General features: G+C 52.5%; 2 protein-coding genes across 6 annotated transcripts in view; both read left to right on the forward strand.

Annotated features, from left to right (window-relative positions):
- Positions 1-46: 46 nt before the first annotated feature.
- KLC4 (kinesin light chain 4) lies at positions 47-16,384 on the forward strand. 5 transcript variants are annotated; one of them, XM_084755053.1, is made up of 17 exons: positions 136-181; positions 1,038-1,126; positions 2,047-2,310; positions 3,561-3,791; positions 5,172-5,250; positions 6,575-6,794; positions 7,233-7,320; positions 9,940-10,041; positions 10,176-10,349; positions 10,635-10,734; positions 10,904-10,956; positions 11,125-11,195; positions 11,416-11,524; positions 14,422-14,562; positions 14,810-14,925; positions 15,069-15,132; positions 15,932-16,384. In XM_084755053.1, the coding sequence occupies exons 3-17, from the start codon at positions 2,053-2,055 to the stop codon at positions 15,980-15,982; spliced, it is 1,857 nt and encodes a 618-aa protein (XP_084611179.1). In that variant the 5' UTR covers positions 136-181; positions 1,038-1,126; positions 2,047-2,052; the 3' UTR covers positions 15,983-16,384. The 5 variants fall into 5 exon arrangements, with proteins under 5 accessions (XP_084611182.1, XP_084611179.1, XP_084611178.1 ...); XM_084755052.1 differs by having other exon boundaries at positions 137-181; positions 5,169-5,250; XM_084755055.1 differs by having other exon boundaries at positions 163-181; positions 1,038-1,109; positions 5,169-5,250.
- A 1,109-nt stretch (positions 16,385-17,493) lies between these two features.
- Positions 17,494-26,809, forward strand: part of PTK7 (protein tyrosine kinase 7 (inactive)) — a 66,475-nt gene continuing 57,159 nt past the window's right edge. Inside the window, exon 1 of the mRNA XM_084755051.1 lies at positions 17,494-17,718. Coding sequence (XP_084611177.1) covers positions 17,664-17,718 — 55 coding nt within the window. The 5' untranslated portion in view covers positions 17,494-17,663. The remainder of the gene's footprint in view (positions 17,719-26,809) is intronic.

Raw genomic sequence — 26,809 nt, forward strand, 5'->3', positions numbered from 1 at the left:
CACTTTCTATCCTTCTTAAAGAACAAGTTCTTAGCCAATCATTAGCGGGAACTCAGGTCGCGTGACTGGGAGGTCAGGCCCCGCCCCTTAGAGCCGTCAAAACAATTTCCTCGAGCGGCAGCCATGATGAATTTAAAGGGGCAGTACCCATCAAGGCGGCAGCCGGACCAACAGACTGCAGGTGAGTCTTTGGGAGTACCCTTGGGGCTGAGGATTAAGATTGCACCAACTCTTATTCCCACACTCCGGGACAAATTAATAAATTACTTTCCGACCAACCTCACAAAACTCTAGACGGACTCAAAAACTCCGCCCCCCACGATTCTTCCCCGCCCCTCTCGCCTTCAGACAGACAGTAGGACAACCTGCCCCGCCCCCTGTGGGATCCCCTGACTCTGACCTAGAGTCTGTCCGCCCTCTCTGGTCTTGGTCAGCGACTCTACCCTCACTCACACCTTCCTCCCCCTCAAGCCCTGCCTATGTCACTCCGTCCTCGCCCCGGGCCCTCAGGGCAGGTTAGCGACCTTAGACACTCTTGAATTGCAGCCCCCCCCCGCCCCCTCCCGCCCCCAGGCAGGGGTAGCTTGTGCTCAGCGCCTGCTCCGCAGATCTGCTATGCTTTCCTGAGCATCAAGCACTTGAGAGGCCCCATAAGGTGCCTGTTAGGTGATTATGTTAGACAAAGCCATGAAAGGAGGCTGTTGCTGTAATCCGGTTGGGAACCCTAACCAGGTCTCCCTTCTCAGCCTTTCACAGCCACACCCCTTGCTGCAGGTCTCAGATTAAATCAGTTCTTTCCTTCCCTTATTGGGAGAAAGTAACTCCTCAGACCTGGATTTGGAGAGACTGGGTTTAAGGGAGAAGAGGGGTCATTAGGACGGCTCTCTGAAGAACCTGCAGGCAGAAGGAAGGAGGGTGTTTGTCCTGGGTGGGGCTCTGTGCCAGGTCCTCTGGGTGGCTGTGAAGTGGTGACAGAGAGGGGGTGGGACTGCCGGACTTCTGGACTTTGGGCAGTGCAGAGCCTTCTAAATCCTTAGTTGCAGTTCAGAGTTGCTTCCGGGCTCTGGCCTGGGAGCCGCCTGAAGCCAGAGGCTCTGCTCTGTCCACAGGTAAGGAGATTGCAGAGGTGAGTTTTGAGGAAGTAGGAAGACTGAACGCTGGGGGTGGCAAGTGAGGCCCGAAAGCTAGTTAGAAAGGAGCTAAGCAGGTTGGGAGATGCTGGCCTTAGTTCCTTTGCTTTCAGCCGTCAGCAGCCTGAAGACCTTTAACCCTCCAGAGCCCTGTGAGGAGGGCTCTGTTTCCTTTTTCTCCTTCTCTTCCCTAACCTTGAGCCCCGCCCCTTCACTGGGACACTGCTTTCTGCACAGATTCTGTTTTCTTTTCTTTTTCTTCTTTTGCTTTTGGAGACAAGGTTTCTTTGTGTACCCTTGACTGTCCTGGACTCTTCTTTGTAGACCAGGCTGGCCTGGAACTTGCAGATCCTCCTGCCTCTGCCTCCCTAGTGCTGGGATTAAAGGCGTGCGCCACCATGCCCAGCCTCTGTTTTCTTTTCTTTCTTCTTTTTTTTTTTCTTTTTGGTGTTTCAAGACAGGGTTTCTCTGTGTAGCCTTGTCTATCTTGGAACTCACTCTGTAGACCAGGCTGGCCTCGAACTCAGAGATCACCTGCTTCTGCCTCTCGAGTACTGGGGTTAAAGGTGTGCGCCACCACCACCCAGCAGAATCTGTTTTCTTCTACCCTGCTCTTTTTGCAGCTCTCCCAAATGCCCTTCAGATCCCCGAGTCCTTGTTCTAACCCATGCCCTCCTCCAATCGTCAAGTCCTGCATCCGTCCAGCTCTGAGCACGCCTGTCTGTTCTATAAATCTTTATTCAAGTTAGTTCCTCTCCCTCACCTTAGCTTCCTGTTTAGTGCCATGGAGTTCCTCCTCCTCGCCCACTCTCTTTCATCAGCTCAGGGTCTCCAGTAGTCTTTCCCCTTCTCTTGGATCCCCGCCACACTCTGTGTCTTTCATCTTTACCAGCGGAACTCTGTGCTTTCTCTCTAGCCCAGGATGTCAGGCCTGGTGTTGGGGCAGCGGGATGAGCCTGCGGGGCACCGCCTCAGCCAGGAGGAGATCTTGGGCAGTACCAAGTTAGTGAGCCAAGGCCTGGAGGCCCTGCACAGTGAACATCAGGCGGTGCTGCAGAGCCTGTCCCACACCATTGAGTGTCTGCAGCAGGGAGGCCATGAGGAAGGGCTGGTGCACGAGAAGGCCCGGCAGCTGCGGCGGTCGATGGAGAACATTGAACTGGGACTTGGTGAAGCCCAGGTAAGAGTCAGGGGTGGTGGCTCACAACCATCTATAATGAGATCTGGTGCCCTCTTCTGGCCTGCAGATGTACATGCAGGCAGAACACTGTATACATAATAAGTAAATAGACAAATAAATCTTAAAAAAAAAAAAAAAGAAAGAAAGAAAGGAGAGAAATAGAAAGAGGATGCAGTTTCACTTAAAGTGGTCATAAAAGATGCATTCAAAAGGTGACATTTGAGCAACCATTTGAGGTCAAGGGACCAAGCCATAGGGTAACCAGGATGCCAAGAAGCCAGGGCAGGTGCAGAGGCCTTGCCTGGAGCCTGACTGAAGAATTGAGTGATTGTCAGGGCTGCTGTTGCTTTCTGTGGAGTGAATGACGTGTGAGGAGACAGGGCACTAGAATACTGAGGGGAGGGGATGCCATCCGAGGTGGGGACAGCGCGAGTGGCGCCCGCAGGCTGGTCTAGGGTCTTTGCTTCTCCATTGAGAGCGATGGGAGCTGTTGGGGTGTCTGAGGAGTGGTGGGATTCAGCCTGAGATCATCTGCTCTCTGGGTGAGGAGAGCCAGAGAACAAGGGCAGAAACTGGGGACCAGTGAGAGGCTGCCCTTGTCTAGGTGGGAACTGGTGGGTTGGCATCTGGTGAAAACAATGGAGGTGGTGACAACTGGGTTTAGACTGTTTTTTGTTTTTTAAATTTAATCCATTTATTTTATGTATATAAGTATTTTGTCTGCGTGTATTACTGTATACTACCTGTATGCCTGGTACCCATAGAGGCCATCAGATCTCATGGGGCTGGATGTACAGGTGGTTGCAAGCCAACATTATTGGTGCTGGGAATTGAACCCAGATCCTCAGGAAGAGCAACCAGGGCTCTTAATTACTGTGACATCTCTCCAGTCCAGTGTTTCTCAACCTGTGGGGTCACGACCCTTTGGCGGGTCAAATGATCCTGCATACTAGATATTTACTTTATAATTCATAATAGTAGCAATATTGACGTTATGAATCAGCAATGAAATAACTGTACGGTTGGGGTCACTGCACCATGAGGAACTGTATTGAAGGGTCACAGCATCGGAAGGCTGAGAACCACCGCTCCAGCCCCTCAGAGCATCTTTTGATGGTGGAGCTGTTGCCACCCACTCCTGCTTGTTGCTTTTTCGAATCCTCTCCCCGACTGGCCACCTCCCAGAAGGCCACCTGCCCCCTGGATGCTCTTATCCAAGAGACTGGAGCTCACATGCTGTTCCGACCTAGGTGATGCTGGCCCTGGCCAGCCACCTGAGCACGGTGGAATCGGAGAAGCAGAAGCTGCGGGCTCAAGTCCGGCGCCTGTGCCAGGAGAACCAGTGGCTGCGTGACGAGCTGGCAGGCACTCAGCAGCGGCTGCAGCGCAGTGAACAGGCCGTGGCTCAGCTGGAGGAAGAGAAGAAGCACCTGGAGTTCTTGCGGCAGCTGCGCCAGTACGACGAGGACGGGCACAGCATGGTGAGCAGGAGAGCCAGGGTTCACCGGGACCACAGGCGGGGCAACAGTCCCCCTCTCCCACCGGAAACGCCTAACGGGTTCCCACTTGGAAGGGTTTTATTTTCCGCCTTGATACCGACTCCAGATGACAGCCACGGGGAAACACTCTCAACTTGTTCGGTCAACTTAAAGGAAATGTGTACTCCCCCGGAGAGTGGGGTGAGAGCTCTTGTTCTCACAGTTACCAGTATGTGAAGTAGGACAAGCAGCCAGACACCTCAAAGCCAGAATCCCGCGGGGCTACAGTCAGGGAAAGCATAGCCCGCTTCAGCAGGAGACTCCCTTCCGGTGTTCTCTCCAGCTGTGTAACTCAGCCCCCACTGAGCAGATGTGTGTGTATCCCTGTGCCTTATGAGTGCAGACGGGAGGAGACTTTTGAAAAAGTACCTGCATCTGTGCAGAGCTGCACAGCAGGCACACAGTGGGGATGTGGCTCAGTCAGTGCAGAGGGACTTCCACATAGACAGCTTCAGAGAGTATGCTGGGACAGAATTGGTTAGTGGTTATGGCAGTGTGTACATTGGATTGGGTTAGGGGTTGTGCTGGATTCTGAGGATGATGTGGAGAAAGAGGAGCCTTCTGGCCTGGAGGGGTACCCCAGTTAGGACCCTAGGGCTAGAGTGCCAGTCTATCCAGGAACAGTGATGAGATCATTTGCCTGACGAGCCTGACAGGGGTGTTTGAAGTCTCTGTAAGATTGCCATCCCTAGCTGGGCGTGGTGGTGCACGCCTTTAATTCCAGCACTTGGGAGGCAGAGGCAGGCGGATCGCTGTGAATTCAAGGCCAGCCTGGACTACAAAGTGAGTCCAGGACAGTCAAGGCTACACAGAGAAAACTTGTCTCGAAAAACTAAAAAAAACTAAAAAAAAAAAAAAAAAAAAAAAAGATTGCCATCCCTGAGGAAGAAAAGTAAGGGCCAGGCCATCAGCCCACACTGGGCAAACGGTGATGGTGAGCCCAAGGCAGAGCAAGACACTTTGGGTACGTGTCAGTAAAGAGCAGACATCCCCCTTCCCCTCAGGAGAGACAGGAGAGACATATAATCAGTGTAAAGGCATGGGGAGGCCATGGCTATAATTACGAAAGAGGAGTGTTAGAGAGGGAGGCTGGGGAGTAAGGCTGTTAGGGGGGAACTTTCTGGGTGAAAAATAAAGGTCATGAGATTTTTGTCTAAGACAGCCCCGGCTTTTACATCGAAGAGGCCTGCGCATGGCTGAGCCAGCTGCTGCTCTTTCCCAGGGGCTGAGGCATTGGGCTCCATTGGTCGGTGACTTTGTGGCTTAGGAGAGCCCCTGGAGAGACCACTGGGGTCTGGCAGGCTGTCCCTTCTCTTCCAGGAGGAGAAGGAAGGAGATGCCACCAAAGATGCCCTGGATGACCTGTTCCCCAATGAGGAGGAGGAAGAGTCCAGCAATGGCTGTGAGTCTGCCTGTGGGTTGGCCTGTGAGTCTGCCTGTGAGTGAGTCAGCCTGTGAGTGAGTCTGCCTGTGAGTGAGTCAGCCTGTGAGTGAATCTGCCTATGAGTGAGTCTACCTGTGAGTGAGTCTGCCTGTGAGTGAGTCTGCCTGTGAGTGAGTCTGCCTGTGGGGCTGCCTGTGAGTGAGTCATCCTGTGAGTGAGTCTGCCTGTGAGTGAGTCAGCCTGTGAGGGAGTCTGCCTGTGAGTGAGTCAGCCTGTGAGTGAATCTGCCTATGAGTGAGTCTACCTGTGAGTGAGTCTGCCTGTGAGTGAGTCTGCCTGTGAGTGAGTCTGCCTGTGGGGCTGCCTGTGAGTGAGTCATCCTGTGAGTGAGTCTGCCTGTGAGTGAGTCAGCCTGTGAGGGAGTCTGCCTGTGAGTGAGTCTACCTGTGAGTGAATCTGCCTGTGAGTGAATTGGCCTGTGAGTGAGTCTACCTGTGAGTGAATCTGCCTGTGAGTGAGTCTACCTGTGAGTGAATCTGCCTGTGAGTGAATCTGCCTGTGAGTGAATCTGCCTGTGAGTGAGTCAGCCTGTGAGTGAGTCAGCCTGTGAGTGAGTCTGCCTGTGAGTGAGTCTGCCTGTGAGTGAGTCTACCTGTGAGTGAATCTGCCTGTGGGGCTGCCTGTGAGTGAATCTGCCTGTGAGTCTGCCTGTGAGTGAATCTGCCTGTGAGTCTGCCTGTGAGTGAATCTGCCTGTGAGTCTGTCTGTGAGTCTGCCTGTGAGTGAATCTGCCTGTGAGTCGGCCTGTGGGGCTGCAGGGCAATGAGGGCAGCAGGCAGCTGCCTCAAGCTGTGGTCCACACCGAACAGGATCCCCAGAGCCACATCCAGAGACAAGTTCTCTACTTCCTTTGGGGACTTGGGGACGGGGCAGGCTCCAGGCGAGGGCTTGAGTGTTCCCCCACCCTCTGTGCCCATCGGCATTTACTAAGTGTGCTATGCTATAGGATGACCAAGTTGAAAGTGATGTGGGACCACTAGGAAGGTTACATCCTAGCTGAGAATAACCCTGGGCTGGAGCCGCATGGATTACTTAAGGCTTTCGTGCCTTTGCTTTGTTGGAGACTCCTTGTGTATGTTTATTGAGTACATGTTACTTGAGTGACTTACTGAGAGACTAAAAGGGATTGGGATGGGCACAGGTGCAAGGGTGTGCTTGAAAGAGTCAGGCAGGGAGCAGCATAGAGACAAAGGGTGGGCGGAGAGGAGGGCAGGCAGTAAAGGAAAAGATGAGCCCTCTGAGGAGATGCCCTGTCTTTTTTTTTTTTTTTTGGATGAGCTAGTGTCCCGTGGTCAGGGTGCTGCAGCAGCTCAGCAGGGTGGCTATGAGATCCCAGCAAGGCTGCGGACCCTGCACAACCTGGTCATCCAGTATGCAGCTCAGGGCCGCTACGAGGTGGCCGTGCCACTCTGCAAGCAAGCGCTAGAGGACCTGGAGCGCACGTCCGGCCGAGGTCACCCTGATGTGGCTACTATGCTCAACATCCTGGCTTTGGTGTATCGGTGAGCACCCCTCCTCCATAGTCTGGAACAGCTCACATCCTCCCTTCCGCCCCTCTCTGCTGGGCTCCCAGGTACACTTACAAGGGCTTGTTCCCTCCCCACCCTCCCATGCGGGAAGCCTCACTTTCTCTAATCCCTAACCCTTGACCTCATCTCTGAGGCTTTCTGTTTCCCTGGCCTGTCTGGAGAGAAAGTGTGTGTGTCTCGTTCTGTGTCTGGCTCCTGCTTCTGAGGACCTGTGGCCTCCTCTTGGGATGATGGCAGTGTTCTGCAGCCTAGTGTGTGTCATAAAGCTTTCTTCCTGCCACGACAGGCTTCCTGACTTCTGGGGCATCCCCAGTCTCTAAGTGTACCTCAGTTCTTTTGAAGGGAGGGAGGGAAGTAGCTGGCGTGGGGACAGAGGTCATACTAACATGTGTCATGTCTGCTGCTTTCCAGGGACCAGAATAAGTACAAGGAGGCTGCGCATCTGCTGAACGACGCCCTCAGCATCCGGGAGAGCACGCTGGGGCGCGACCACCCAGCCGTTAGTATTCCTGGCCCACTCCCTCCCCACTCATCCCTGCTGTCCTCTGTGCGCTGCCCTCAGTCCACTCACTAGATGCTTGAGAAGGAGGCTTGAGGTCTTTCTGGCTCTGTCCAGTGGACTCAGTGGCTATCAGTTCTCTGTGGCCCAATGGCCCCTTTTTTTGTTGCTTACTTTTTATATCAGTGTATAGTAATCACATTATACCTGAGATTTGTGACATTTTCTTTCAAAAAAACCTTTTCCTTTTATTTAAATTTTATATATATGGGACGTTTGCCTGCATGTGTATCTGTGTACCATGTGTGCACAGTGCCTGCAGAAGTGAAAAGAGAGCAACATCATATCCTACTTGTGGGTGCTGGGAATTGAACGTAGGTCCTCTAAAAGAGCAGCCAGTGTTCGTAACCTCTGCTCGTCTCTCCAGCTCCTAATTGGTACATTTTCATGCATGTACATAAAATATATGACCACATATATCCCTTCTTATTCCCCTCTTGTCCCTCGTTCCCTTGTGTTTTTCTTAGGAACTGGGCTGAACCAGTCTAGCAGTGCTAGGGAAGCCAGATGCCCTGCTCAGTGACTCAGTACACCTGGACTCTGACTTCCTTTTTACGACAGATGTTTTCCTTGAAATTTAATTACGCCAAGTGCAGTGGCTCACGCCTGTAATCCAGCACTCAGGAGGCAGAGGCAGGTGGATCTCTGTGAATTAGAGGCCAGCCTGGTCTACAGAGTGAGTCCGGGACAGTCAAGGCTACACAGAGAAACCCTGTCTCGAAAAACCAAAACAAACCAACAAACAAAAAAATACACATAATACAATGTAAAATAAATAGCTAAATACTAATAATCTGATGTTGGACAGAAAAACCATCTCAAAAAACCAAAAATCTGATGGTGGATTTATTATGGGCTGGAGAGATGGCTCAGAGGTTAAGAGCACTGGATTCTTTTCCAAACATCCTGAGTTCAATTCCCAGCAACACATGGTGGCTCACAATCAACTATAATAAGATCTGGTGTCCTCTTCTGGTGTGCAGGTGTATATGCAGGCAGAACATTCTATATATAATAAATAAATCTTTTTTAAAAATACGACTTTTGGGGGCTGGAGAGATGGCTCAGTGGTTAAGAGCACTGCCTGCTCTTCCAAAGGACCTGGGTTCAATTCCCAGCACCCACATGGCAGCTCACAACTGTCTGTAACTCCAGTTCCAAGGCATCTGACACCTACATACCAATGCACATAAAATAAAACTAAATAAAAATAAAATAAAATAATGACTTTATTTTTTCCCCATGTAGTTCTGACTGTTCTAGAACTTTGTATGTAGACCAGGCTGGTCTTGAATTCAAGAAATCTGCCTGCCTCTGCCTTCTGAGTGCTAGGATTAAAGATGTGGGCCACCAGACCTGACCTAAAACACAACATTATTATAAGTATTCACGTAGACCATACAGCTTGACCATATTTATTTGTATAGAAGAGGAAGAGTTCTGTTCTAGAAATTTAGGCTGGCAAGATGGCTCAGCCAGTAAAAGTACCTATTGCCAAACCTGATGGCCTAAGTTCAGCCCCAAACCTACATGGTGGAAGGAGAGAACTGACTCCTCTAAGTTGTCCTAGGAATACACACACACACACACACACACACACACACACACACACACACACACACATGCATGCGCGCACGCGCGCGCGCACACACACACACAGAATTTTAAAAGCCTTTTTAAAGAAAAAGTTGGGATCTGGAGAAATGGCTCAGCAGTTCAGAGAGTGCATGGCTCATCAAAGGAACAGATTTTGGTTCCATCAGGTGGCTCACACCAATCAGCGTCTGGCACCTCTGGTCTCCATGCTAACTGCATTCATGTGTACATTCACACGCGCGCGTGTGATATTAAGAACTTTTTCAAAAGATGAAGTTCTAGAAATTGCTTTGAGTAGGCACAGAATGCCAAGCATATGATGGGTTGTCAAAGTTGAGAAAATGAGCAATAGCATCTTTGGAAGTGAGGTGACCTTGTGAGAACAGTTCCCTATGACATCACATTGGCCAGGCAGGTATGCTGTATCTCAGCGGTGCTGGGATCTCACCCTCCTCCCCAGGGATGCGAGAGCTTTCGCCCAAAGATGCCTGAGCCTGTGACCCATGCACAGACAGTACTCATGGCTTTCCTGCTTTCCACTGCTAAAAACACCAGCCAGCAGCCAGAAACCACTGTCAGAAGTTTCTAGAAGGCCCTGTAGAGGGCGATAGCCTCACCCCCATAGAGCTTCAGCCACTCTGTAGTTTCTCCCTTTCCAGCTTCAGGCGCTGGTGGTAGAATGTCTCTGTCTGTGCCCTTTGAAAGTAATTACTGGAGGGGCGGGGGTAGAGATAGCTATCCAGAGGTCAGAGGACAACCAAGTTGGTGGAGTTGGCTTTCCCCATCCCCTATGAACTTAGGTCTGCAGGCCTGGCAGCAAGCGTTCTCCCTGCGGAGCCATCTCACCAACGTCGACTCTATGTCTCATGATGTTGCCTTGGGCTCTGCTGTGCACGGATAAACTAAAGATTCTCTCAGCCTTTGTAGAATTGGTATGTGACGGGGGTTGGCCTTCCTTTGCAGGTGGCTGCCACACTCAACAATCTGGCTGTGCTGTATGGCAAAAGGGGTAAATACAAGGAGGCAGAGCCACTGTGCCAGAGGGCACTGGAGATCCGAGAAAAGGTACTTACACCTTCCTCATCCTCCCCAGCCCTCCCGCCCTCTCCACTGCTGACTTCTCTCCCCGCCCCCCTTTCCTTCTGCTCCTCAGGTGTAGTCACACACAGTCCTCTGTCTGCCCCTTTGCTCTTTCGCAGGTCTTGGGCACCGACCACCCAGATGTGGCAAAGCAATTGAACAACTTGGCCCTCCTGTGTCAAAACCAGGGCAAGTACGAGGCGGTAGAGCGCTATTATCAGCGGGCACTTGCCATCTATGAGAGCCAGCTAGGGCCGGACAACCCCAACGTAGCTCGGACCAAGAATAACCTGGTAAGGAAGGAAGGGATGGGTGGGTGGAAGGAGGGGAAGGGAAAGGCCTCCCAGGTGGGCGGGGCCTAGACTCAGGACGCATCAGGAGGGAGGACATCCCTTTGCCACCATGGTGCCTGTCTCCAGGGCTGCCTCTGAAGTGAAGGGTCGGCTGCATACTGCTGCCAGAGGTCCCCAGTCCTACTGGGGGTTGGGTGGGAATAACGTTAACCCCACAGTTAGAACGGGGTCTCCCTGAGTCTGCCTGCCCCTCTGCCCCCTTCCATCTCCTGCTCTGTCTCCCAGGCTTCCTGTTACCTGAAGCAGGGCAAGTACTCTGAGGCCGAGACCCTCTACAAAGAGATCCTGACCCGCGCGCACGTGCAGGAGTTTGGCTCTGTGGATGGTGAGTGGTAAGGACGAGGAAAGGAACAGAGCTGACGGGGCCCGCACATGGACCCACAGGGAGAGCCACATTCTTCTCAGTTCAGCTCCTCTGGCCTGTGGGTTCTGGCTCCCACATAGTGTCCAGATCTGTTCTCTTACCTCTTCTCCTCTCACTGTACCGTCCTCAGATGACCACAAGCCTATCTGGATGCATGCTGAGGAGCGGGAGGAAATGAGCAAAGTAAGTAGGGGCTCAGCACGGGGAGCTGTGGCCTCCCAGGGCCTCTGGCTCGGTCCTTGTGTTCGCTTAGCTACTTACTTCTTTGCCCCAGCCCTCGATGCCCAGAGCCTTTCCCAGCCCGTAGCCCTGTGCCCCCTGCCTCCTGCATCTTTGTCCTCTCATCTCCAGAACCGGCACCGGGACAGCGGCACGCCCTATGCAGAATATGGAGGCTGGTACAAGGCCTGCAAAGTGAGCAGGTGAGCTGCCAGCGGTCAGAGGTTCGGTCTCAGGCTCTTCTGGCCAGGTTCCTGATCCAAGAGGCTTCACCCCTCTGCCTTTCTCTCACCCCTTTCTCTGCCCCCTTTCCTGTTCGTTCCCTTTTGTAGTGCTCAGATGTGAGCAGGGCTGTGTATGCTTGGTGAGCGCTCTACTGTCGGGCTGTGCTCTCACACCACTTCTGAATCATTCTCCCTGCAGCCCCACAGTGAACACTACTCTCAGAAACCTAGGAGCTCTGTACAGGCGCCAGGGAAAGCTGGAGGCAGCTGAGACCTTGGAGGAATGTGCCCTGCGTTCCCGGAAACAGGTCAGAAGCCCACAGCACTAGACAGTAGTGCATCTCTGTAATCTGGTGCTTGGGGGGCTGAGGTGCCAGGGAGTTCCAGGCTAGCCGTGGTTTTTAGTAAGATCTGTATTAGGGATGGCTAGCTCAGTAATTAAGAGCATGCTGCTATTGCCCAGGACCCAGGTTCAATTCCCAGCAACCACATCAAGCAGCTTTCAACTGCCTATAACTCAAGTTCCAAAGGAGCCAAGGCTGTCTCATGGCCTCCATGGGCACCAGCATGCACGTGATGCATACATGTCGCTCGGGCATACACACCACACGTATACATAAGATGAGATGAATATAGTTTTTTTTCCCTGGAGACAGGGTTTCTCTGTGTATCCCTAGCTATCCTGGAACTCATTGTATAGACCAGCCTTGAACTCAGAGATCCACTTGTCTGCCTGTTTTCCAGGTGCTAAGATTAAAGGCATGTGACATCACTGCCCAGCCAATAAATATACCTAAAAAAACAAAAAGCAAAAAAACCTGTCTCAAACAAAAATAGAAGTCCAGAGTGGGAGGGCCAAGAAGGAAGGGCCTGGGGACAAGGCAGCCAAGAGACTGCGTGTGCTGAGGAGTGAGGCAGTCCCATGGTTGTGGTGGTTTTAAAGAATGTTCTCACTCCAAACTTGCCCTTTGTGTCAGGAGGGTAAAGATTCAAGATTCTTTTCACAGTTGGTATGGTGGCTCGTGTTTGTAATTCTAGTATTCCAGAGGCTGAGGCAGAATAATTACTGTGAATTTGAGGCTAGCCTGAGTTACGTAATGAGTCCCAGGCTGGCTTAAGCTACAGAGTAAGGCCTTGTCTCAAAACAAAATGGGCTGGTGGGATGGCTCGGTGGGTGAAAGTGCTCTGCACAAGCCTGGTGACCTGAGTTCCATCCCTGGAGCCCGCATGAAAGTGGGAGGACGGAGGGTGCGCCACAAAGTTGTCCTTTGACCTTCACACTCATGCTGTGGTAATGTGTCTCTTTTTCAACACACACACACACACACACACACACACACACACGCACGTACACATACACACAAGCACGTACACATACACACAAGCATGTACACACACAATGAAATTGAGTAGGGAGATGACAGTGAGGACCTAAGTTAGGGAGGCAGAGACAAGAGGACCCCTGGGGTATGCTAGCTAGCCAATCTAGCCAAGTTGGCAAGTTCTAAGTATAGTGAGACTTTGTCTGAAGGAAAATAACGTGGCTGGGTGTGATGGCTCACACCTTTAATCCCAGCACCCGGGAGGCAGAGGCAGGCGGATCGCTGTGAGTTCAAGGCCAGCCTGGTCTTCAAAGCAAGTCCAGGACAGCCAAGGCTACACAGAGAAACCCTGTGTCAAACAAACAAACAATAAATAAATAAATAACACGAAGAGCAGCCAAACTGGACCTTGATGTCAGCTACTACCTCCCTACAACAGCACGTTCAATACTCTGCAGTAATACAAACCAAAACAATACGAAATGGATTCCGTCCACTAGATGCAGCCGTAGGAGGGCAGCTCTTCCCTTTCGCAGGGGTGGTGTAGATGAAGCAGGGCTGAGAAGAGGCCCCGTCAGAATTTCTCCAATTACGGGTCTCAGGTAGCTTAGTAAATTGTCCATTCACTCTGGGCCGTAGCTACGGGTAAGTCTGTGTAAGGATGTACTACGATCACACAAAGCAAATTGCTACCCCGGAGCTGAGTGAGGGCGTGGTAAGGAGGGAAATGCTGTGCTTTCAGTGGCTGATGCTAGAAAAACACCCAGAGCCGCATCCTGACAGTTAAGGGATGTGAAGTCCCAGCTCCTTCCTTTGGTTTGTTCCCTCTCACTTTATTCTTCTTTCATATATGGTTACCCCCACTTCCATCCCCCACATCCGTTCTCCCCTAGACCCACGCCAACTCCATTTCCCTTCAGAAAAGAGCAGGACTCTTAGGGATGTCAACCAAACACAGCGTAACAAGTCACAGTAAGACGAGGCACAAATCCTCATGTCAAAGATGGATAAGGCAGCTCGGTATGAGGAAAAGTGTCCCAAGAGCAGATACAAGTCAGAGACACCCCCACTCCCACTCTTAGGAGTCCCACAAGAACACCAAGCTACACAACCGTAACATGGTTGCAGGGGCCTAGCTCAGACCCATACAGGCGCCACTGTCTCTTTAGTCTCTGTGAGCCCCTGTGAGCCCTGGTTAGTTGATTCTGTGGGGTGTTTTTGTGGTGTCCTTTACTCATCTGGTTCCTACATCCTTCCTTTCCCCTCTTCCAAAGGACTCCCTGAGCTCCACCTAGTGTCTGGCTGTGGGTCTCTGCATCTGCCTCTGTCAGTGCAGGATGAAGCCTCTCCATGTTGATTATGCTTAAGGCGTGGGTCTCAGGTTGGACCAGTCATTGTGTGGCCACTCCCACAAGTTCTGTGCCACCTTGACCCCAGCACATGTTGTAGGCAGGAAAAATTGAAGGTAGATGGTTTTGTGGCTAGGTTGGCGTTCCAGTCCCTCTCCTGGGAGCCGTGCTTGGTTACAGAAGATGGCGACTGGCTCAGGCTCTGTATCTCCCTAGGAGTCTTCCCTAGGGTCACCCTCGTAGACTCCAGTGCTCCTATTGCACTAGGTTTCTACCTTCCCTCCGAAAAGACCCCCTAATTCCAGTCTTCTCTCCCAGTAAAAATGTTATTTTATGTGTGTGGATAGTTTGCCTGCGAGTGTGGCTGTGTGCCCTGTGCCATGTGCATGCAGTGCTCACAGAGGCCAGAAGAGGGCACTGGGTCCCTGGCGCTGGCGTTCCAGGCATGGTGAGCTGCCTCGTGTGTGATGGGAATGCAATCTGTGTCCTCCGGAAGAGCAGACATCTTCCTAGCATCTCTTCCTCTTTCTTCAGGGTACTGACCCCATCAGTCAGACCAAGGTGGCAGAGCTGCTTGGGGAAGGAGATGGTAGAAGGACCACCCAGGAGGGCCCTGGGGACAGTGTGAAATTCGAGGGAGGTGAAGAGGCTTCGGTGGCTGTGGAGTGGTCAGGGGTAAGTCTGCTCATTGCTACTGACCTGTCCTGCCTTGCTGCCTTTCCACAGGTTTGTACAGGGTGTTAGTTGTGTGTTCCCCAAATAGCCCATCCTTCCAGGCTGATCCCTGGGAATCTGCTTCTGACTCTTGTTCAATTACTGGGCTTCAGGGATGGGAGGATGTGCAGAATAAATGGCAGGCGTAGACTTAGAAGCTGGGCTACATGGAACCCTTTAGCTCCCACAGCCTGTCTCTTCCTGACAGGATGGCAGTGGCACTCTGCAGAGGAGTGGCTCTCTGGGCAAGATCCGGGATGTGCTTCGTAGAAGCAGTGAGCTCCTGGTGAGGAAGCTCCAAGGGACAGAGCCTCGGCCTTCCAGGTACATGACAAGGTTGAGATGTGACCAAGCAGGCCAGCAAGCCTTTGCCTGCAGCTCCTCTTGGTGCTGGAGAATGGCCTAGAAGTATTCTACGTGGAGGAGGGACCGTGGGCTGGCCTCAGTTCTCTCATTCTCCCTTGTAGCAGCAACATGAAGCGGGCAGCGTCGCTGAACTACCTGAATCAACCGAATGCAGCCCCACTCCAGGTGAGTGCTGAGGGGCGCACTGGTCTTGAGAGAGAAAGGACCTCAAGAAAGCAGCCCCAGGGGCATCTGGGAAGGTGAAAGGCTCATCCATAATGAAGGTGGCCTGGGAGCCCTTCTCAAGTCAGGCTGACAGCATGGTGTTGGGGGTGCTGGGCTTCAAGAGGCAGTTTCAGATGCTAGGCAGTGGCAGGCGGGCGGTACATGCTTTCAATCCCTGCGCTCGAGAGGCAGAGGCAGGCGGATCTCTGTGAGTTCGAGACTAGCCTGGTCTACAGAGTTCTAGCACAGCCAGGGCGACACACGCGCACACACACACACACACACACACACACAGAGACAGAGAGAGAGAGAGAGAGAGAGAGAGAGAGAGAGAGAGAGAGAGAGTGTGTGTGTTTCAGCCCAGACAGTTCAGTTGTGGTTAATCAGTAGAGTACAGCCACCGATGCTCTCTAAACTGGTACTTTGGGAACAGAAATTATTCCAGAATGACTCAGACTTGCTGGTGGTTCTGTTGTGTGTAACTGTCACACTCCTTACCTCGAAGTCTTAGTGAGGAAATAAAAAGGGACAACAACAACAAAGTATTAAATGTCCCTTTGAGAAAGCTGCAGTGCTAGCTACTTCAATGCAGCGACCTCTTGCATCAGCCTGTTCACAGCACAAGCCTGCATTCTTGGGCTTCTTCCTGGCCGTTCCTCTAGCAGACTGTGGCTAAGCAAAGTCCTAGAGCTCGGGCTGAGGTTAGAGGTTCCATCTTTGCTCCAGAGAGAGATGATGTGCGGCTGATGGTCTCTTCCAGGGCTCCCGGGGCCTCAGCACCAGCACGGTGGATCTTTCTTCAAGCAGCTGACGTTCACCCCTCCCGTCCGCTGGGTCCCCACAGCCCTCACAGCAATTCCCCAGTGCTCTTGTCTCTCCTCCAACCCAATTGGGTGGTGAAGAGGGAGCAGTGGAAATGAAAGAGTGCTGCCTCCAGGGTCTAGGCTCCTTCCTCAGGAAGCCCCCTCTGGAAGGGCCCTCACCATATGCTCCCCACTTGGAGTCCTCTAGAGTAGCTGGCTGAGGCTCCTAAGGTGGGTAAAAAGCAGGTATGCACCTCAGGGATGTGCCTGCTGCTGGCGTTTCTGTCAGAGAGCTGGGGCTGGCCAGCTGAGCTGCCTTGCCCGGCCTCCTTCATCCCCTGCTCTCTGCGGCCTCACTTCAGGTCCACGTATTTCACAATGTTTCTTTAATAAAAGAACCAGGTAACCTCTTTGCTGCCTGAGTCTTGATGGAAGCATGGTGTGTCTCAGGCCCTCATAGAACGGTGAGGGCAGCGGTGGACGGGGCAGCAGGACTGTTGCATTCTTGGCTTCTTCTTGTTTGCCTCCATGTGTTTGTACCCTGCTAAACAGGGCCTGGAGGAAGGCATTTGGGGGGTGGGGAAACAGGCCCACAAGAAGGTGCTGTGGACGGGGTTGTCAGGGACATGTGGTGGCCATGTGGCAGGACCCTGGAGTCCTGGCGCCACTTCTCCTGCCTGTGAGGCCCTCTGTGGCTTCCTTCCCTCCTCCCAGCTGCTTTGGGGGAAGGGAGGTCTAAGCAGGCCTGGGGGGCCCTCCAGAGCCAGAAGGGGGACAAGGCACTATCCGTCCTCTCTTGCATATCCTGGAGGCCTGTCAGCAGCTGGGGCCCATCTTCTAAAGCTTGACTTCTCCTGACCCGCCTCCCACACCCCTTGCTGCTTTCACAACAAAGGAAGAATGTGGGGGTGGTGGCGCTGGGGGTGGAGGGTGCCTGGAACAGGGGCTGTTGGGCCTCCTCACAGCTGGAGATTTGGCCATGCCCTCACACAGCCCAGACTGCCCGAGAGATGGACTTGGGGTGAATGTCTGTTTAATAGCTTTCCGAACCCAGTGTGTTTCTACCTTGGGGTCCAGTGCCAAAGCTGACTCCAGTCACGCCCCCCCTCCCCCGGCTACATCTGTTCCGCGGGGCACCACGGTTATGTCCTCCTTGTCTTCTTTGTGGACACACGCGACGCCCTACTGGTCTGTTTCTCCCAGCACTTTGGGTTGCTTAGCTCCACCAACTTGAATACTGGGCAAACTATTGGTTCAAACCTCCAGGTTGGTCCAGAGAGACCATCCATCCTAAGGGGCCACAGAATCTTGAGAGCGCTTTGATTCTCTTGCACCCGAAGCACAAACTAGGCTGTGGGCACAACACCCAGGTCTTTGGCATTCCCGTGAGACTTCCCTTGTCCCCCATCCCTCTCCATATCCTTCCCTCAACTGCCAGCTCCTCCCCACGACGGCGGGGAGGGGGGCGTCAGGGGGCGGGGCGCCGTGCCGGCGGAGGGGAGGGGGCGTCGGGGGCGTGGTTTGGCGGCGGCGGCGGCGCGCGAGGGCTTGGAGGTACGGGGCGCGCGCGGCTCCAGCTCCGGACGCCTCGGGCTCGGGCTGCAGCTGCTGCAGCGGCCCCCGCGCTCCGGTCCGCGCGCCCGCTCGCCGTGCGCCGTGTACCTCGCTGCTCCCCTGCAGCCCACCAGGATGGGAGCCCGCCCGCTGCCTCTGCTCAGCGCCCTGCTACTGCTGCTGCTGGCCGGTGAGTCGCCCGAGAACCGAGGATCCGAGCTGGGCTTTGAGAAACGCGGGAGTCCCGGGGGGCTAGAAGGGCCCTGGAGAGGTGGGCTGGGCGATTGGGGAGGTGGAGAGGCTCTCTGGGGGCTCTGGGACCAGGGGGTTGGCGACGCCCCCTACGCGGTGGCGACGCGGTGCAACTGGGGCGCGGGGACGCGTTTGCTGCGAGTTCTCCCCGCCCGACCTGAGAGTTTGCTCGAGCGTTGCCCGGAGTCGCCGGCTCCCGATCCCTGCTGGGAGCTCCTTTTTGGGGAGCAGCAACCTCTCATCCCGTGAGAGAGTGCTGACACCCCGGAGTGCACTGGGCCTTGGAGTCCAGGTGAGGGAGACAGGCCTGGGTCCAGATCCCGACCAACCTGACCTGGGGCGCGCCTGGCGCGGAGCTTTGTTACCTATGCCGGCCCGACAAGCCTGGGTCCTTCTCTGCAAGTTCCGGGGCAAAGCTGGAACCCCAGATGGCCCTGCGGGTGAGGGCAGGTTAGCTTCATCTCCTCCTCCAACTAGGCCGGAGCCTTGAGCCCACTCGGTGCCAGGGTCGTATCCCGGGAGTGGAGGGTCCCAGGCTTTAGTGGTGACTAATGTGTGAAGGCCGCTGCCAAAATCGGGCATGGCCGGCTTGCCAAGGTGCGGACGGGCTTTGCTCTGCTGTTTCCTGGATTTCTATCCTGTCCGTGCTCTCGGAGGAAAGAAACACCTCTCTTTCAAAGGGCAGAAAAGCAAAAAAGAGCTCAGCTCTGGCTTTTCGTGCGGGGCCTCTGTACTTTGGTGAGGGTGTGGCTCACATCTCTAGGGCAAACAAGGGGTACCCGGGTCCCGCAGATTTGTATTTCCTGGCTGATCACACCTGAGAGTCAGTCACCACCAAGGTGTTGGAAGTGACTTAACCGGAAATCGCCGAGCACCCAAATACCCAGTCTGCTGGTCCCAAGAAGCAAGGACCAAAGGACTCTTTCCTCGTCACCTTTCAAGACAAAACCATCAGTGGTGGTCTGTGAAACAGCCCTCTTTGGGGAGATACTCTGCTCAGGGGACTGTCTTAGCTGATCTCTTAGCTGATCACTTAAACATTCCTTTAAAGAGTTCCAGCCGCGAGGACAGAGGCAGGGAATTGTCTACTGTCATCTTCCTAACCAGCTGTTGAGGGTTTAGGGGCCAGAGAATGAAAGTCTCTCCCACCCCCTGTTATTATTTAAAGAAAGGAAAAAAAAAAAAAAGAGGTAAGCATAGCTCAGAAGATCCCATCCTGGGAATTCCTAACTGGTGTTTCTGGAGTTGCCCCGTGTTCCTAATGTGTACGGTGTGTGGTAGTCATTGCTCCTGGCAAAGTCCCACATCTGCTCCCAGAGGAAGTATGGAATTTTTTTTTTTTTCTTTTAAACACAGTCAGGATGAGGGCCCAGCCATATGGGCAAGCAGCCCTAGCTCATAGGCCTCCTGGGCTGGCTGCTGGGTTTTGGTGTGTGGCTCTGCTGGATGTGGCTGTCTTCACTGCAGAGGTTTAAGCTTTCTGAAGTCAAAGGGAAGTTGTGCTGGAGATGGATAGCCCTTGCTCAACAATACTAAATGGCTGGAGTTTATTTTATTTTTTTCCTGTGAGGACTCTCGTGTTTGAGAGGTGAACTTCAGTGGTGGGTGTCCTGGGGAGGCTGTGTGTGAGGGGGAAGTTGGACAGGAGGGAGCTGGGGTATCTTGTACATATTTTAATGAGGGCGGGCCAAATGTGCCTCGGTGTGGAACCTCTCCTTGGGCTGTGAACAATTTCAGCTGAGGTGCCTCCTGCCCACCTCGTGAAGTCCGGGCCACTCTACACACCCCAGATGCATGACTTCAGGGGCCCTTGGAGTTTTTAATAGATCCCAGGACATTTTTCCATCCTGTTGTTTAACTGTGCCATTAACTGAAGTCGTAGAGAGACCTCACTGCTAACAAGGCCGGGGCTGGGGACCTAGCCTGGCCAGGTTTGTGGATGAAACCGTTTTTTGAAGTTTGGGCAATTACGCTGTAAATACCCGAGTTACTCTCCAAACCTTGAGATCCCTGGTGTGATAAATATGGGGGGCAGGGGAAGGGGGAAGAAGAGAAGGCGTAAAGTTGGGAACCTGGGACAACCTCCACCCCCCTTTTGAGACAGGGTCCTTTTATATGCTCCCAGGCTGCCCTTCCTGGCCTAGAATGCACAGTTCTCCTGCCTCAGCCTCCAGAGTGCTGGGATTAGAGGCTGGTAGGACCACACCTGGCCAAAACACAGCATCTCTTTTGTTGTTAAATTATGTATTACGTTTGTGTGTGTGTGTGTGTGTGTGTGTGTGTGTGTGTGTGTTTTCAAGCTTGCGTGCACATGTGCATGCGTACATATGCCGTGTACTCGGGAAGGTCAGGAGACTACTGACTAGAATCTGTTGTCTCCTTTCCCTGTGCCGGTCCCAGGGATGTTACTCAGGACGTCATGCTTGGTGCCAGGTACCCTTACCTGCTGAGCCATCTTAAAACAGGCCTTTTGGCCAGTTGTGATGTCTGCCTGCCTGTTTCCCATCCTGGTCCTTGGTTGGCTCTCCAGGCTTTCGCATCTCTGTGCAAATGGAATCCTCACTTTCTGGGATGTGCTGTCTTGAGGGTTGGACTCCCCAGCAGTCCTGCAGCCTGTGATTCAGACTGGTACTTGCTTTCATCAGTGGTGGCTTTCGCAGTGGGAGGGCTAGGTTGATCTTCACACCAGTGGCAGAGGGCGTGGTCAGAGCAGCGGGGGAACTGATTCACACTTCAGGCTGTGATCCTGTGATCTAGGCAAATTCCTTCACTTTACTTATTTATTTATTTGGTTATTTTGGGAGAGGATTTCTCTGGGTAGCCCTGGATGTCCTGGAACTTGTTTTGTAGACCAACTTGTCAAACTCAGAGGTCCGCCTGCCTCTGCCTCCTGAGTGCTGGGATTAAAAGGTCACTCTGCCGGGCATGGTTGCATACGCCTTTAATCCCAGCACTAGGGAGGCAGAGGCAGGTGGATGGCTGTTGAGTTCCAGGCCAACCTGCTCTACAAAGAGTCCAGGACAGCCAAGGTGACACAGAAAAACCCTGTCTTGAAAAACAAACAAAACAAAAAACAAAAAGTGTGCACCACCACCGCCCGGCCCAATACACCTTTATAGCTTTATAATAATCTTTGACAGTAAATGGGTCCCACCTGATGAAAATCTCCATCTTAGCCAGCTGGTTGGTTTGCTGTGTCCTAAAACATACTTGTGTTTCTCCACTCTGGGCCATTCAGTTCCCTGGTGTGTGACTTGCCTCTGCTCATCTTTCTTCTGCCTGGCCCAAGTCTGCATCTTCCCAGAACAACCAGCCTGTAGAATCAGCCTCCATCCATCCATCCATCCATCCATCTATCTATCATCTACCTATCCATCCATCTACCAATCTGTTTATATCTATTTGTATGTATGTATGTATGTATGTACGTACATTCTCCTGTAGCCTACATTGACCTTGACCCTGCCGTGTAGCCAGGGATGGCCTTCTGATCCTCCTGCCTGTATTGCCCTAGTGCCACAATTACAGACATGCCACCATGCCCAATCTTATGTAGTGCTGCGGTTCAAATCCGGGTCTTCCAGCATACCAGGCCAACAGTCTACTCCCTGAGCTACCATGGGCTCTCTCATTCTTGGTATACTTTCTGTATTTTTCTTCTCCTTTGATTTCTTCTGTAGGATTCCTTTAGCACAGAACCTTATGTATAGCAGCAAGTCCTTACCTGGGTCAATAAGAAAAGGTAATTTGGGTAATAAAGTTATGCCTCCTCTTTTCGTCCTCGGCATTATGCGTTGCTTTGGGGTATATGTGTGTGTGTGTTTGGGGGGGGGGGTGTCTGTGTGCCCACTACAACCTCTCTAAGGTGTTTCCCTGGCGACCTGCACCCTCATGGTGCAGTCAAGGGGACAGCCCCTCTTCTCCTATTCCCTGGCTGACTTTCCTGATTTTTTGATGTAGTGGGGTATCTGGCCTCCTAGTGTTCTGGCCATGGACCACTGCCTGTGTGCGGAGTTGGTGGTGGGTGTGGGAGGCTGTGGGTGAAGAAATTAATGCAGTGAACGTGTGTGGACCTAGACATCCTGTAACTTTGCTACTCACTAAACCAGGTAACATCAACATCCTTGAGCAAATAGGTCAGAATCACAAATGTGGTTTGTTCGTTTACTCGTTTGTTTAGCTTTGGTTTTTTTTTTAATTTTTAATTTTGTAGCCCAGATTGACTTCAAACTCGTGGCCCTACTTTCTGAACCTGTCAAGTGCTGGGGGTCCGAGCCTGGGAGACCATGTTTAGCGTGACCTGCATTTTCATGCACTCCCAGCTCTCCTTCCGGGACAGCATGCACTCAGAAGCAGGGCTTTCCTGTTGTGACTGTGTGAGTGGGCTCAGACTTTGTGTAGGACGGCAAGACTTTAAGATGTGCATCAAATACCCTTGTTTCTGTGACTACTTCTCATCATGGCTCACACATGTATTATTTTACTATTTCTTTATCCTATTTGTGGATGAATTTGTGGAGGTCAGAGGGCAATTTTTGCGGGTTGGGTCTCTCCTTCCATCTTGTGGCTCCAGGGTCACAGGCCTCTGAATTGGTGGAGAGTGACTTTATCCACTGAGCCATCTTGCCCTCCCCATGTGTAAACTTTGGTTTGTTTTTTTTTAATAATTTATTTAATTTTATGTGCTTTGGTGTGAGAGTGTTACAGACAGTTGTGAGCTGCCATGTGGGTGCTGGGAATTGGACCTGGGTCCTTTGGAAGAGCAGTCACTGCTCTTAACCACTGAGCCCTCTCTCCTGCCCTGTAAATTTTTGGGTTTAATTTGTATTTGATTTTGTTAAGAGACTTGGCCTGCTGGGGTATGCAAACCCTGGGATGTGTGTAACTTTAAATGTGTGCGTTTTAGCTTCGTTTAGAATCACTGCTTTTCCTGGAGGAGTTGGTGGGGTGTTCTGGTGTGTGTGTGTGTGTGTGTGTGTGTGTGTGTGTGTGTTTAAATCTAGGAAAGCTGTAAAGGGCAGCATTTTAGGACCCATTTGGTTCATAAAGGGAGGCTTTGCTCCGGCAGCTTGAACAGCTGTTGTATCGTTAGGGATTGCTCTCATGTTGGGAGTGAGGGGGATTGCGAGAGTTTGTGTTTAAGCCAGCACAGTTTCCCTGAGCTTCATCTGGGACAGAGGCTGCCTGGTTAGAGCAGTTTAGTGCCAGGGACTCTGGCTTTGGTGTTTTCCTGATGGAAGAAAGGGGTTAAGCAGGGTTGGGTATCCTTGGCCTGCGTCCCTGAACTCCCTCTGCCTTTCTGTTGCTGGGCCCAGGCACTGTGCCTCTGGCTGGAGCCATGTGGCTTGCCTTATAGGCTGGGCTGCGGTTTGCTGGTTCAGGCCCTTCCTTGCCCTGGAGGTGCTGCCCACCCAGCTCCTCCGTTCTTCCTGGCACCCATCTGCTTAGCAGGGAAGCCCTTCCTTCCATAATGGCCAGTTGGGTTAGCCTTCCATCCCGGGGTTCTCTGAGTTCACTGCCAAGTGCACAGTGGCCCCTGCCGAGCCCCCTGGCGCTTCGGTGGAGCTGGCGCTGCCGCCGCCACAGTTAATCAGTGGTTTGAGGAAGCCCTCTGTACGTGTCACTTTTTCCATCCTCTTTTCTTCTCTGTGCTTAGGCCATTTCCCTCCCAGGAATGTTGCTCAGACAGCGCTGGGGGCAGGAAGGGCCCTCTGTAGGGCAGCGCACTGGCCTCTTCCCCTTGCCGTACCACATGCCTGTCTCTCTTGCCTGCCTTAACTGAGGCATGCCCTGAGCAGAAAGCACAGGGGAGCGAGCCATCCTCCAGGACGCTTAGGCCGGGATTTAGCAGGGTACTTGTGACCTTGCTTAAGTGTGCATGGAACTTCTAAAAACAAGGTCCCACATTGTGGCGTAGGATCCTGAGGAGGGCAGGGGTGGGGTGGCTCTCAACACTGTATGGTGAGTAAAGCAAATGTGTGGGGAGGCAGGTAACTCAAGGTTGTTCATTTGAGTGTCGTGAGTCTTAGTTCAGAATTGTCAATCAGGATCATTGGGGGAGGGACAGGAAAGGTTCCCACCCCCATTAGATTTTATTTTAATTTTTTGAATAGCTAATCTATATTTCAAAAGGAAATTGCATTTATTAAGAGCTTGTTAGAGAACTCTTACATCGGGTGGCAGGAAGGGTTCTTTTGTTTGTTTTACTTTTATTCTGAGACAGGGTATTGCTAATAGGTCATGCAAGCCTCAAGCTTGCTATGTAGTCCGGGCTGGCCGCAAACTCGGTTTTTCTGCCAAAGTCTCCTGAGTGTTGGGATTATAGGCATGTACTCTCATGCCTGGCTGGGAAGGAAGATTTGTCAGTCTGAAATGGAGGTGCAGTGGCAAGAGAGGGCACCCCCAGGATTGAGGGGCCCGTTCACCACACCTTAGTGTCGTCTGAGCGTGGAAGTACCTTGGGACAGGAGCTGGGACGGAGACAAGATGGAGAGATGAACATCACGTGAAGTATAATGAAAGACATCATTTTGGTTAAGCGCTAAGCAGAGGAGAAGAACATTCCAGAATGTGTAGGACAATAAGTCCAAGATGTTGCAGGAGCAAATGGAGTAGGAGAGCCTTAGAGAGGAGAGAGGAGGCGTGCCAGGCAGCTGTTGCCTACTTAGACTAACTTTCAAGGCCTTAGATGGGCTCTGAAAACTTGAGTGGGTCTTTGCTACTATTCCACAGTATCCATGCACGGCAAAGGAAGGGAGGCATTACCTGCTGACTGTGGAACAGGTTCTCCGTATTCCATCCCTCCGGGACAGCTGCATAGCCACAGTGGCCACGGGAGCTGGTAGCCAGCCTGCTGGAGCCACAGTTCCTTACCTGTTCAGTGTGAGTGCCCCCAGCCCCGTGAGCCCACTGGTCCCTGGGGTGTGGAAAGGGCTGATGTCTGCAGCAGCTTGCTGGCTAGTCCTGAGGACTCTTCCCAGAGACCATTGGGTGCCAGCCTCTCCTGACCGTTAGGGATTTCCTAGTTCAGCAGCAGTCTTTTTTGTTTTATTTTTGTGGCGCTGGGGATGGAACCCAGTGAGGGCAAGGCAAATAAATGCTCACTCCCTCAGGAGGGGCCACCCCTGTGCTGGACCTCAGCCCCAAAGCATGGAGTTTCCAAATAGGGCTCAACATTGCAACTGCAGTTTAGAAATGTAAGGCCCCCTCTAGCCCAGAAGCAGATTGTCCTGGGGGTGGGCGGGCATTGGGTGGGTGGGCGGGGAGAGCAAGGTTACTAGTTCAGGGCTGCTGTCTCTCTCAGCATGCTGAGGCTCACACAGGGAATTGGTATTCTAGCCTCTTGCAGCCCAGGCAGATGCTTGAGCACCCGGAGGAAGGGCTTCTGTCACCGTGCACGCTGTGTGGGTTTCCCCAGTCAGCGGCTCTGTGTAACAAGGGGGAACTCCTCACCACCACCACAAGGAGGTGGGAGGTGCTTTGTGGCCAGGGATGGAGGCCTCAGGTAGGCGTGTGAGACTGGTGTGCGTGGCCTCTCTTTCAGGGGACATAGTGGCTCTTTTGTGTCCCCTTCTGGGCAGTAGGGGTGGAGGTGAACCAGGGAGGATGGTTGTCTGCTTTGGGGACTACTGAGGTGCGCCAGCGGCCAGCTTCAATGGTCCCTCTGTGTACATTAGGGATGGGTATCTGTGGCTGGGGCGGTGGCCACTCGCCCTGGGTTCAAATCCCAGCACTGCAAAGGAAAAGAAAAGAAAAAAAACAGCCAGGTGGCGGTGGGTCACGCTTTCAGTCTCAGCACTCAGGAGGCAGAGGCAAGCAGATCTCTGTGAGTTTGAGGCGAGCCTATTCTATAAAGCGAGTCGAGGACAGTCAGGATTACACAGAGAAATGCTGTCTTGAAACCCTGCCCCCCCCCAAAAAAAAAAGAAAGAGAAAGGAAAAAAAAAGAAATTGGGGGCTGGAGAGAGGGCTCATTGGTTAAGAGTAATGTATGCTCTTCCAGAGTCCTGAGTTCAAATCTCAGCACCCACACGGCAGCTCACAACTGTATGTAACTCCAGTCCAGGGGATCTGACACCCTCACAGGCATGGCAGGCAAACCACCAATGCACATAAAATAATAAGTCATTTAAAAAAAAAAAGAAAGAAATTGGGATCCTTCCTTCCAGGTGACTGTGATGCTGTAGGGGAGCTGTGGACTTTGACTAGTTTCCAGGGTTTGGTGTCTGCACTCTGGCGGGGCATCTTGGCTGGGGTACAGTCCAGAGTTACCCACGGTCGTCCAGTGAGTGAGTGAAGGCTTTGGAATCAGCAGCCCTCTGTCTTTCATCTGACGACATACTGTGAGTTTAGTGACCTGTAATGCAGACGTTTCAGAGGCGTCTTCTTCAGGACAGTCGGCCTGATGTATATAGTGGTGAGCTGGGTATTGCTGCCCGCCTCATGCTGCCTCAGCTGGCTGGAGATGCTGAGGTCTCCCACCAGAAGGTTCTGCTGCCTGGCAGATGCAGGTTTCTAGCTTCCTGTGATAATGGCACCGAAGGAAGGTTGGCTGGGTCCGGAGAAGAAGCTGTCGGGACACTGTCTCACATTCATTCTACAGCTTTAGGCTTCCCCACTCTCTCCCTTGGGACAGGCCCTGCGCTCTGGAAGCAGGGGGACTCTGTGAGAAGGGGTGTGCCTCACTCTTAAAGGTAGGCTTTAAGCTTTGGGGGTCCAGCTCAGGGGATCTTGGGGGCATCCAAGTCCTCTGAGCCTTGGAGACATAGATTTGAGGAGATTTTTGACAGGAGAGAGGTGTGTTGTTGTTGTTGTGTTTTTTTTTTTTTTTTTTTAAGTTTTTCTAGACAGGGTGTCTCTGTGTAGCTTTGGCTGTCCTGGACTCACTTTGTAGACCAGACTGGCCTCGAACTCACAGTGATCTGCCTGCCTCTGCCTGGGATCAAAGGTGTGTGCCACCACGCCCGGCTAAGGAGAGAGGTTTTTTTGTTTGTTTGGTTTGGTTTAGTTATTCAGACAGGGCTTCTCTG

This window comes from Acomys minous (genome assembly GCF_964271855.1).
Source record: "Acomys minous genome assembly, chromosome: 13".
NCBI classification, from domain to species: domain Eukaryota; kingdom Metazoa; phylum Chordata; class Mammalia; order Rodentia; family Muridae; genus Acomys; species Acomys minous.